The 12,435-nt window shown below is 36.7% G+C and overlaps 1 protein-coding gene across 1 annotated transcript in view; it reads right to left on the bottom strand.

Moving 5' to 3' along the window:
* The window catches only part of LOC126978596 (uncharacterized), a 43,052-nt gene extending 38,822 nt beyond the window's left edge, over window positions 1-4,230 (bottom strand). The window contains exon 1 of the mRNA XM_050827556.1: window positions 3,958-4,230. Within this exon, the coding sequence (XP_050683513.1) occupies window positions 3,958-3,974 (17 nt within the window). The 5' untranslated portion in view covers window positions 3,975-4,230. The remainder of the gene's footprint in view (window positions 1-3,957) is intronic.
* Window positions 4,231-12,435: the final 8,205 nt, after the last annotated feature.

A 12,435-nucleotide genomic window follows, 5' to 3' on the forward strand; every position in this document is an offset into this window, starting at 1 on the left:
TTGATATAAGTCAACATATTACATTCATAAAACTATTATATATATATATATATATATATATATATTTATATACCTAATCATCTGTCATTGATACGTAGTTATGTAGATTTTGAAGTTATTCAAACATCATAAAGTTCGAAAAAATTATGATGAAAAATCTGATAAATAAATTCAGCTAATGAGTCCAATCCATGTGGTTTAATGCCTGAAGCGTAACTGGTGATAATATTCAAAAAATCAAGAACCTCCGTATCTTTTTGATCGGTTTCTGAAGTCGGTTGCTAAACTATACGAGCTAATACCGAGTCTATGATACGCTTATCAAAATGAATGATGCTCAACATTAACCAACGCGATTGAATCCAAATAAAAAGTAATAGACCAACGTCACAATACTTCATTAAACTGTATCCGCCGAGAATCAATTACAGCCGCAGGTTCGACTTCCGCTAACGCACAAAAAGCGGCCGCAGTGCCAGTCGTATATGTCGAAACCTTTTACAAGTTCCACTAACTTTCATATTTCCTGTTCTATATTTTATGGAACTAATCATGGAATTACTACATGGCTGAGCTTGTTTTATGGAATAGAAGGACAAACGGGTCACCTTATGGCCACCTATACTCTCTCACACTCATTAATAGAGTACGGCAATACTTCAAGCCGGCCCACATTCTCGTGCTCTACAAAGCGTAGGTCCGGCCACATATGGAGTATTGCTGTCATCTCTAGTCTGGCGCACCCCAGCGCTGGTTGGAGCTGATACTCCAACCAATCGACCGCGTGCAAGCTGCTCGAATTGACGAGGATCCAGTGCTCTGTGAATTTGGCGTTGCGTAGAGACGTCGCTTTATTGTATAATATCTGGACGACCGAGTCTTGCTCGGATTTTTAAGAATGTACAAAACTTGAAAAAAAAAATGCTATAGGACATCTGGATTCAAACCAGGGTCTTCTGCTTTCCAGATCACCAAAATTACATTTTTTAATATTGAAACCTAGCTAGGTCGAATTCTCGCCCCCGAAACTACCTGTATACTAAATTTTATTAAAATCATTGGAGCCGTTTCCGAGATTCAGAATATATATATATATATACAAGAATTGCTCATTTAAAGATATTAGATATCATCCCCACCATCTGAATGTGAAGCGTTAAATTTGTAGATATTGCTTATGGAAGACCTTAGCCTTTTTATGGTCCGGTACGCAACGGGAATGTTACTGCTAAGACTGCGCTACCCGTGTGTCTGTATGTTTGTGAGCAGTCTGTATCTCATAAGGAATCATTGAGAGCAAAATACAAAGAAATTAACTTCTTGACTGTTGCTTCTCAATTTATTCTTGATAATGTAATGTATGTTCATAGGCACATAAGTGAATTTGCCAGAAACTGTCATAACCATAATGTTAACACCAGAAACAGACATAAGCTTATAATGCCTACTACTCGACTAAGTCGAGTTAACAAGTCTTTTGTGGGGCGATGTATATGCTTTTACAACAGGATCCCAGAAAATGTTCAAAACAAAAGTATTACGTTATTCAAAAGAATTGTTAAAAAACCTTTGTGTGGTAAAGGTTACTATAACATAAATGGCTTTCTTAATGAAACCACAGATTGGGAATGGAGCGACCGCCCTCAGGCTATGAAATAATTAGTTTAATTTTACAATGTTACTTTGTTACTTTGTAAATGTTACTTTAATTGTAAAACATATTTTTGATGAAAAAAAAGCCCGCTGAGTTTGTTGCGCCCATTCTTCTCAGGCCTGAGGCATTCATTTTGGAATGGGTGGTAGTTTTTTGACTTTCAATAAGTGATTTCACATCCTATTTTGAATAAAAATATTTGAATTTGAATAAGCCGACATAGTGAGACTGTTCAAATTGTGACAGAGTGTGTACCATTACTGTTATAACAAAAGATAAGAACCAAGTAATACAATGTTTATTTTACAAAAGTATTTTAAAAAGACATTAACATCATGTACGATGTTACAGAACCTTTATCATGCGGTTCCGACTCGCATTTGACAGTTTTTGTTTGTACTCCTAAGCATAATATAATGCATCTGATTCCCTGGTAATATTAATTACCCTTTAAAGAAAAAACTATTTTAGCGTTATTTGCGATTTTACGATATTAAAATAGAGTGCGGTTATAAAGAGAACCGAATCGCTGTGATTATATGACACAAAGAAGGTATGGAGCCGAATGCAATTTTTAAAACTCTCCATACGCTTGGTATTAGTAAAATGTTTGTGTACCGGACAATTAATAGGTACAATTAGACCTCCTTTGTTTGTGACAGAAAAAGATCTGGTCGTCCACGTAGTGTTCGTACGAAAAGGTGGTCAAAGCAGTAAGGAAATGAATATAGCACCCAGAACCATGTCGCGGATTTTAAAAGATGACTCCAGAGTCATATAAAATATCTTATAGGCTGCAAGTCCAGACTTGCAGCCTATAAGAGACGTACTTGTCATTTCTTAACTGATAATTTGAAAATGAATAGGGTGGTAAAATCAAAAAAACTACTTAAGCGGTACGCAAAGAGATTTTCACAGAAATTTTGTTTACGGATGAGATTTTTTTTACAATTGAGCAAAATTTTAACAAGCAAAATGACCGTATTTATGCTCAAAGCTCTAAGGAAGCTTCCCAATTAGTCGACAGAGTGCAACGTGGGCACTATCCGACTTCGGTAATACCAACAATAATACACCAAATTATTGTTGGTATTAGCTGTGAAGGAAGCCATACTTTTGTGAAAAAGGTATTAAAACATCGGCACAGTTGTATCAAGATACCATTCATGAGAATATAGTGAAGCCCCTTATACGTCTAGTCCCGATCTTAATCCGCTGGATTAGATGGTCAGTTTTAGAGAGTATGGCTTGCTCTAAACGCCATGATAATTTGGAGTCCTTAAAACAATCCGTACGATTGGCAGTGAAGAAATTTCCCATGGAAAGAGTGCGAGCTTCTATTGATATATTGGCCTCAAAAGCTTTTTATATTTCAAATTGTTTTATATTTATGTATTAAAATAACACATTGTAAAACTCATAAATGTTGTTTGCAATTGAAATTTTTTTCTTTGTTTTTTTTTTAAGACTAGGTACTTACACACTAACATAATTTAAGCTTTTCGAACGAAAATAGTAAAAAATCACAGTAATTATGTGGAAAAACATTAAAATTGCTCTTGCTCTTGTGCATCCTCTAATAAAGGAAGGTAAAAAACCGCAATCATACGCTTATTATTTCCAGCACATGTGAATTAAAGTTTATTTAACTTAAATTTAAGCAGTTATTTATAGTTTAGATTTATTTTCTAAGATTTAGTTATTACTTTTTTTGTTAGTAGGTAATTTTTAACTATTCTACAGGAACCACTGAGTGGGTGAAGATCAACTGCCAAAAACTCTAAATATCTCTATCATGAGTAATTTGTATATTTACTTCATCTTTCCATCTTGTTATGATCTGCCTGTATTGCTTTTTACGCAATCATATTATAGATGATCGAAGTATAAATAAGTTTATAGATATACACCGACTTGACTTTATAAAATGATTGTAGAATCCAGCTTGATAGAACCCGCAACCTTCGGGATCATAATATTATAAATGACAGTTATAGGTATAGACGATGTATGCTAAACGGACAGCTATATAGTATTGTTTTCCGCGCCACACATGTTATGTATGTACTACAGGTAAGACAATAAAGTTAACGGCGCTACCAGTTCCCATCACACATTCTTGTGTTCGAGTATGCGAATTATTTACCAGCTAACGCCTCATTTCAATCAGGTTGCCTAAATCACAAACATAGATCTGTCTGGAAAACGCAAAACATACAAAAATATTCCCGCTTTTGATTTGTGCAGGATATATTATTTAGTTGACCTGTTGTTAGTTGTCGTCAAATAGTTTTAGAACTCACCGTATAAAGTTCTGCATGGTTGACAGTCCGTCGACCTGGCAAGTGGCAACTGAATTATAAAAAGCACTCGGTTTACGATCACGACGTACTTTCCCGCGCTCGTTACCGACGTGTGTCCTCCGTAGCAGCCACTAGCACTGTGTTACTTGTTAGTGTCTGGCCGGCGACTGGCGAGTGGCGAGTGGCGACAGGCGCTGGTGGCGGTGGCAGTCCACAGTTGGGATGGGAGTGTGGGCACTCCGACCGCGACGCGACGCGGCTGAGTGGCGGCTGCTGCTCACTTGTGCGGTGCGGTGTACACTCTGCGTGGCCCTACTCTTGAACTTGTTACTTGGAACCTGCACATTGTATTACACATCGATGCATTACAGACAAAAGCGTCGTGACTTAAAAGTTTATGTTACGACACACCCAATAAGAACATTCAAAGAGAGAAGCTCGCCGTCCTTACTGACTTGACTTGAGTCTATAATATGACGCCGAGTTTATCTATAAACCCACTCATATTTCATTAATTATGTCTCTGATGATAATATATTAATTATATAATAATATTCCTTTCATGTTATGAGATTGCGAAGACCCCGTGAAAACTATATGAATTGTTTGGGACTCCTGAACGAGCAGATGTGTGTAGTAAAGCGCTATCAACAGTATTATATCAGCAGATTTCAATTATTAATTAATTGACATATTATTTAAAATATAAAACATATTTAAATAATCATTACTCGAACTCAAACTTAAAAATACACTTAGCACTCGGATTGGGGTAGGAATTTATGTAAATAAAATAACGACATAACAATATGACAATTCAGCAATAAGCTTCGTAATGCGAAGTAAAATTATTATAATATTAACATTGCCACTACAGAATATATACAAGACAGGAAGAAGTAATTTTAAACTTGGACTAACTTTACCTACATCGCTCTTATTAATAAGACGAAGACGTATGCCCACTACTCGGCTAAGTCGTGGTAGTAAGTGTTTTGTGGGGCGTTGTATACGCATTGACGCCTTTGAGATGTGGTGCTGGAGAAAGATGCTCCGTATCCCCTGGACAGCATTTCGATCTAATCTCTCCATACTGCGTGAACTCAGGATCTCCTCGCGATTGTCTTCCGAATGTCTGCGCAGAGTTTTAGAATACTTCGGTCACATGGCAAGGAAGGACGATGGAAACCCTGAGAGGCTCATTGTGGTCGGCAAAATAGATGGGAAGAGGCCTCGTGGACGCAGTCCAACACGATGGTCCGATCAGATCCGCTCCGCCCTCGACTCTACGGTTCACAATGCCTTTCACACCGCCAGAGACAGGAATAGATGGAGAGCGATCATACGTGAGAAAGTGATACAGAGGGGTGGTCACGACCCTCAGTACTGAGGATTACGACGCAGGGAGAGGTATATGCTTTACAACAAGATCCCAGAAAATGTTAAAAAAAAAAACAAAAGTGTTACGCAATCGAAAAGATATAATTGTAATAAAAGTTTATGTGGTAAAGGTTACTATAACAAGAATGACCATGACATGATACCACAGATTGGGAATGGAGCGACCGCCCTCAGGCTAAATAATAAGTTTTATAGTACGATATACATTGTAACGGTATTTTTATGAAAACAAAAAGCTTTTGCACCCTTTCTTCTCAGGTGGGGTGGGGTACTGTTTCGAATGGGTGGTAGTTTATGACTATCAATAAGTGATTTCATATCCTATTTTGAATTTGAATTTGAATATGCGAATACTTTATGACTGAATTATAATAATTTAGAGTTCAATCGTAGACATCATATTTGGGTAAGGAGCGATACTCGTTCAAAGTTCGCGGAGACTGATGCTGGTAGTACGTGAGCAGAGAAAGCATTTGTTTAACATGTAAATAGGTGGCGCATACCTTCAGGCCGCGTCATACTGGCGGCATTCATCAACATTACATTTGTCAACCATATTCGACACTAGATTTAGTTACATTCTGTAATTTATTACTTGTTTCCATCAGATTTCAGGTTGTGTATGAAATATAAATAAAAACCAAAAAATATTAAAACTTTTCTGATGTCTAAGAAAAAAGTCACATAGAATGAGCTGATTTGAAAGTGACCCAACCATCCAGTCACCACATACTTACTGTTAATAATCGGTTAATACAAACGTATAATGCCAATGATGTACACTACTATTGCCTCAATTTGCCTCATTTTGTTACTTGTAAAATGTTTATAATTTAATATTTACGTACTTGTTTGGGTGATGACTTATCCATTAAGCTTTTAATCGGTCATTAAGCTCACCATTTGTTGAGCGTACAACTTACACAGTAGTTAAGAGGTCGGTGTGTTTGGCAAGCAATTAACGAGTTCCCCAATTAGTGAATTAGCGGAGAGCTGTGGGACACGGTTGGAAGATCCGCGAGTCACAAATTCAAATTCAAATATTTTTATTCAAAATAGGATTTATAATCACTTATTGAACGTCAAAATCTACCACCCATTCAAAAGAGACTGCCTCAGACCTGAGAAGAATGGGCGCAAGAAACTCAGCGGGCTTTTTTTTTATATAAAATATGGATTACAATGTAATATCGTACAATAAACATTAATAATTAAAGAGCCTGAGGGTGTTCGCTTTAATCCCAGTCCGTGGTGTCATTAAGAAAATCGTTTATGCTATAATAACCTTTCCCACACAAACCTTTTTTAACAATTCGTTTAAATTTCGTAACACATTTGTTTTGTACATTTTCTGGGATCATATTGTAGAAGCATATACATCGCCCAACAAAAGACTTACTAACTCGACCCAACCGAGTAGTAGGCATAACAAGTTTATGTTTGTTCCTCGTGTTAACATTATGAATGTCACAGTTTCTAGAAAATTCCTCAATGTGCTTATGAACATACAAAACATTATCAAAAATGTATTGAGAAGCAACAGTCAAAATGTTTATTTCTTAAAATTTTCTCTTAATGATTCTTTAGGACCTAGGTTATAAATCGTGCGAATAGCCCTCTTCTGCAGCACAAAGATAGTATTAATATCGGCCGCACTGCCCCATAACAATATACCATAGGACATAATACTATGAAAATAACTAAAGTATACTAATCTCGCCGTATCTATGTCAGTAAACCGTCTGATTTTCTTAACCGCATATGCTGCAGAACTAAGCCTATTCGCCAATCCTTCAATATGGGGGCACCACTTTTGAAGAGTTAGAGTTTAATGAGTATTGCTACTTTATAATATTATTAACATATAATTGTATATGAATGTTCTTTTTGTTATTTGGTTGAATCTTCGTGACAGGCTCTGTCATGCTTGCTTATATGTTGCTGCTTGTGGCGACATCGTGCCACTGGAAATGGTATACCTACATAGTAGAAAATAGAATCATTTTCATGGTTCTTGAAATGATGTGAAAATAATTTTGGTATATCCCTACAAAATCCTTACTAATATTTTTATTATATTTATAACAAAAACATAAATAACTATTAAATATTACTCGTAACCCACAAACCTCAGTTAATATGATAAATGGTGTTTTTGCTAACAATGGGCAAAACCAACATGGTTAATTATAATTATTAATCGAACTGGCTCCTTGCTCCTGCTGTTCATTAAAGTTGTAAAATATATAAAGTGATTGATGGTATCATCTGGTAATAAATTATAAGCAGATATTATCAGTAGAGCTTGTTTATTAAAGCAAGACGAACGCTCCACACTAGAAGCTTTAAGGAAGCAGTCGCCATCTATGGCAAAGCCTCATGAATGAATAGAATGACAAACTTCTAGGGTGTAGGTGCTATTGTCATGACAAACAAACATAGTACCCAAACCCAAACACTCTTTGCGGCATACACAACGTTGGCTGAATTTACAATTTTTAATTTTCATATCCTAGATAAGTACCAATATATATATATATATATATATTGGTACTTATCTTATATATATATATATTACTCTCTTTATTTAAAACGTTATATACTTTTTAAAATCGATATGGTCACTTTAAAATGCTGTTAAGTAATTAATTGCTAATAAATTGGCCGAATGTGTATTACATGGATCTCACAACTTTTTACGGTAAAGTTACTCTGTTGCGAGACTTGGTTATTATACAATTATGTTTTGATGGCATCTCATATTTTCTTTTTTACATAGTCCTACTTTTTTCCTTTCAACAGATTTCCTTAAACCGTCCTCTTTGTCCTTTGTCCTTTGACCTTTTCTTATCTTTGTAGGTAGTCTTCCACTTATACTTTTCCGGTACTATTATTTGAGCTTCATTTTGTTACAATTTTTGACATGTCTGGACGATAATATTCCTTCCTTCATTCCTTAAACCTGGCAGCAGTGATAAAAAGGTTGACAATTACAACAACGGACTTGTCCGTTAACAATTTAAATATTTGCTCGTGGATAATGAACCGTGACATATTTGATAATAATAAATATAATTCTAAATAATCAGAAGTACCGTTAATCCGGCTTTAGCCCCGAAATGTCACTGTTAAGTAGTTAGTCAGAGATTTGGTGCGGAACAACTCATTAGCCTCGTGAGATGCAGCGACTAATCTTCTATTATTTTGGTAAATTATATTTCGGTCGGCCGAGAAATAACTAGAGGACTCTCGTGTCGGAGGCCAACTACTACTACTTTGGGTCGCTGCGCCGCTGGAGTAAGTTACTGTTTACCGAATTCATATTTATATAAGAACTTAACTTGAATATGATTTTAAAAAATACTCATTTACAAAGATCCGTATGAAACAAAGAATTGCAATCACTGCCAGCCGCGCAACGGTTTGATTTATGAATTAAGGAAATATGTGAAATATAAGTATATGTGTGAATGTTTCTATTCTCTCTTTTACCATTAATATTGGTAGGTAAACTAAAAAGAGATGCCGTCGACACGGGCCATGTAGGTCTCTTGGGAGATCGTCGACCAGTGCCGGGAGAAGCCTGTGCCTTCTATCGAGTCCTCTCTTGAGAAGGTCGTGGAATGGAGTAAATTGAACCTTGTCCAATTTAAACCCCAGAAAAAAACCCTATTTGTGGTATCACCGCTCTTCGACAGCACTTCCCTTACAGCCTCGCTTTGTATCGGAATACTGGGTCTCGAAATCTCGAGCGATTGCCAATTCTGCGGTCATCTGGAGGGCAAAACCAAATTGGTTTCGAAGAAACTGTGCGTCATAAATAGAGCACTGCAATACTTCAAGCCGACCAACATTCTATCGCTCTACAAAGCGCAGGTTCGGCCACATAATTATGGAGTATTGCTGTCATCTCTGGTCTGGCGCACCCCAGTATCAGCTCGAGCCATTTGACCACGTGCAACACAGGACAGCTCGAATTGTCGGGGACCCAGTGCTCTGTGAACGGCTGGAGCACTTGGCGTTTCCTAGAGACGTTGCTTTATTGTGTGTCTTCTACCGCATTTATCACGGGGAGTGTTCCGAAGAGCTGTTTCATCTGATTTTCGCCGCTAAAATCCACCTTGACATGACATGCCACAAATTAGGATATCATCCCCACCAGGATGTGTGGCGGTCCTCCACAGTGCAGTTTTCAAGGAGCTTCCTTGGTCGGTGTTTGCGGGATGATACGACATGGTACAAAAAAAGCGCGTACACCTTCCTTAAAGGCCGGCAACGCTCCTGTGATTTCTCTGGTGTTTGAATGCTCGTTTGTCCTCCTTTTCCATAAAAAAAACGTGATGGACCGATGATCTGGTCATGATGGATGACGGCAGCTTAGAACCGAACGTCGTGAAATGATGATGATGTCAAAACATTGCAGTCGCTAAATAACGAAGCCCGCGGCCACGTACACTGCACTCTCGCAATGCAATTTTCTTTGTGGGGTGCATACGTGATGCGATCCATATGTTACTGGGGTATATGTTACCACGAGGTACTGGGGTAACGCCCTGTTCTTGTTTAATAACAACAAATATTACAAACCGGACAATAAGTATTTTTCGTGGTTCGAGAGTTCTTAACAATTTTATAAAAGTAACCTTGGATATGTACTAGGTATAGTTAAAATCTCCAAGTGGAACACCTTCGGGACAGATAGGCCACATTGGGATAAAGCGGTGCAGTGTGAGTGCCGGTGGAGAAGTCGGGGTTAGCACTTATTAAATCATAATATTCACACCAATATTATAAAGACGTAAGTTTGTATATAAGTATGTGTGTGTGTATGTTTGTTGCTCTTTTACGCAAAAACTACGAAACGAAGTTTAAATTACATATATAATTTGTAAGAAAATCTCGACCTATTATTCCATAGGTTTGACAAGGTATATTTTTAATTACATAAAATTTATGCATAAACAGTAAATCGTTATGACACAAAGTTAAATAAAGAAAGCCTTCAGAACATATTTTCCCACCAATACCATTTATGCTTATCTTTTCATTATAGAACGGAATATTTCTAGAAACTACGTGTTCGTATTTCACCGCTGACAACGATGCTTCGGTGTCAACAAGCCATGTACTTTGTACGCCATTTAGGTACAATATAATAGAATTTAAAAAATTGCATGAACTAATTGCATGATTATGTGTGTTGACGAAAAGATGTAGTAGCGGATTCATTATTATTCGGATTGGTATTATTTTCCGTTTGAGCTATATTTACTCGACCAGTACGAGTACAATTATCTCCATTATTATTTGGTCGGTTATGGCCCCGAAAAACTCAAGTATTGTAATTACTACGGCTTACAGAACGATTGCCTATGAAATTTTGCCGCGAAGTGTTTTGACTATTGTTAAAATGAGATCTTTGATTAAAATTGTTTGCATAGGATATGCGTCCACGATTTGACTTAGAACCGCGATTAAATGTACTTGTGTTATATTTACCTCGGAATTGCGGTCAGTGACGTGAAATAGACTTACGAAAGTCTTCGATGGATTATTGGTGTTGTTTGGCCTTCTGCAACTGCTGTTGAATCGCTGTGTCAGATTTCCTAGTAAGCAGAAACTGTTTCATGTCTTTAATTAAATCTGGAACAGTCGCATAACTTTGAGACAAACGGAGTTTAGCACCTTCCGAAAGTCTAGATTTTAAGAAAAAATTAATCAAAGCTGGTTTAGAACTATTTTCTAACATACCATCATACATTTCAATATTTGCAATAAGCTGTTTGGTGACTTTTTCGTCGTCAGTCATTATAGGCAGTAGAGGAACTGCAACATTCAATTCAAATCTCTCCATGTTGGTGTTTTCCTTTTTTTATCGATACTGAACAAAAGCTATTTATCTCGTCACACAAAGATTTAACCTCTATACTTAGCTTATTTATTAATTCAAGGTCTCCTACCGTTAACTCCTTTCTTTCTAAAGAATTAACAATAATGTAAATTTATCATACAATTGTTTAGCTTATGAACTCTTATCAGACTGGAATTTAACAGTTCGACGACTTGAACCTAATTTAACTAAGTATTGTCTTATAGACATTATTTCTTCATAGATTTCGTTTAATGGAGGATATGATGCGCTACATGCCGTTCTACTCTTTTGTCAAAACAGCGTATATAGATGCGATATATGCCATACAGCAGTGCCAAAACCACGATGAACAGGATCACACCGAGCATAATATTTGTTGTGCTGACGTGATATGTCAACTCCTTCTGCATAGACGTAGCCTCGTTCGTGCCATTTCCAGCAGCACTTTGCGCTATTATTACTTCTTCTTGTTTAGATTTATAGCCACCCATTTTCTCGTATTATAAGTCGAATTTCGCACTTTCACACCGTTTAAAACAAGGTCTATGTATGTTAATGTAGAAACTTTCTGGGAACGAATCGTATAACTTTTCATTGTAAGAGCAATATGATGGCATGTGAAACACGAGGCGCGAGCGACAACGTCGACCCAGCAGGGTCGCCATTTAACGTTCCTATCGGGATGCAAATGAAACACCAATGTCTGAGTAATAACTGAACCTTTATTACGTACAAAAGTATACTTATATGCTAGCATAATATAAGGGCGAGTGCACACTACAAATAAACACTTAATTACTTTGCATGCCGTAAAAATCCATGTTTGCCGCGAGATTTTTTTTAAAAACAAAATGATGATGATGTTGATGCTATATCTTTAGCTATAGTTTGCCATATCAAACTGCCGTGAAATTAGTTTAGTATTATAAATGCGAATGTTTGTGAGTGTTTTTGTATGTATGTTACTTCTTCACGCAAAATCTAATGAATGGATTTTAATAAAACCTTACAATAATAGAGCTTGCACATCAGAATAACTCATAGGCTATAATTTACAAACAAATTGTGTGAATTATCCAAAATATAACGGTAAGTCGGAAAAAATCTCCAATCTGCGAGCTGTTCATGCGTGCGGCGCTAAAACCGTAGGAGTTACAAAGATACATTCTACTAATTATTATAAATATATACAACGTGAATCAAAA

Source organism: Leptidea sinapis, chromosome Z (genome assembly GCF_905404315.1).
Source record: "Leptidea sinapis chromosome Z, ilLepSina1.1, whole genome shotgun sequence".
NCBI classification, from domain to species: Eukaryota; Metazoa; Arthropoda; class Insecta; order Lepidoptera; family Pieridae; genus Leptidea; species Leptidea sinapis.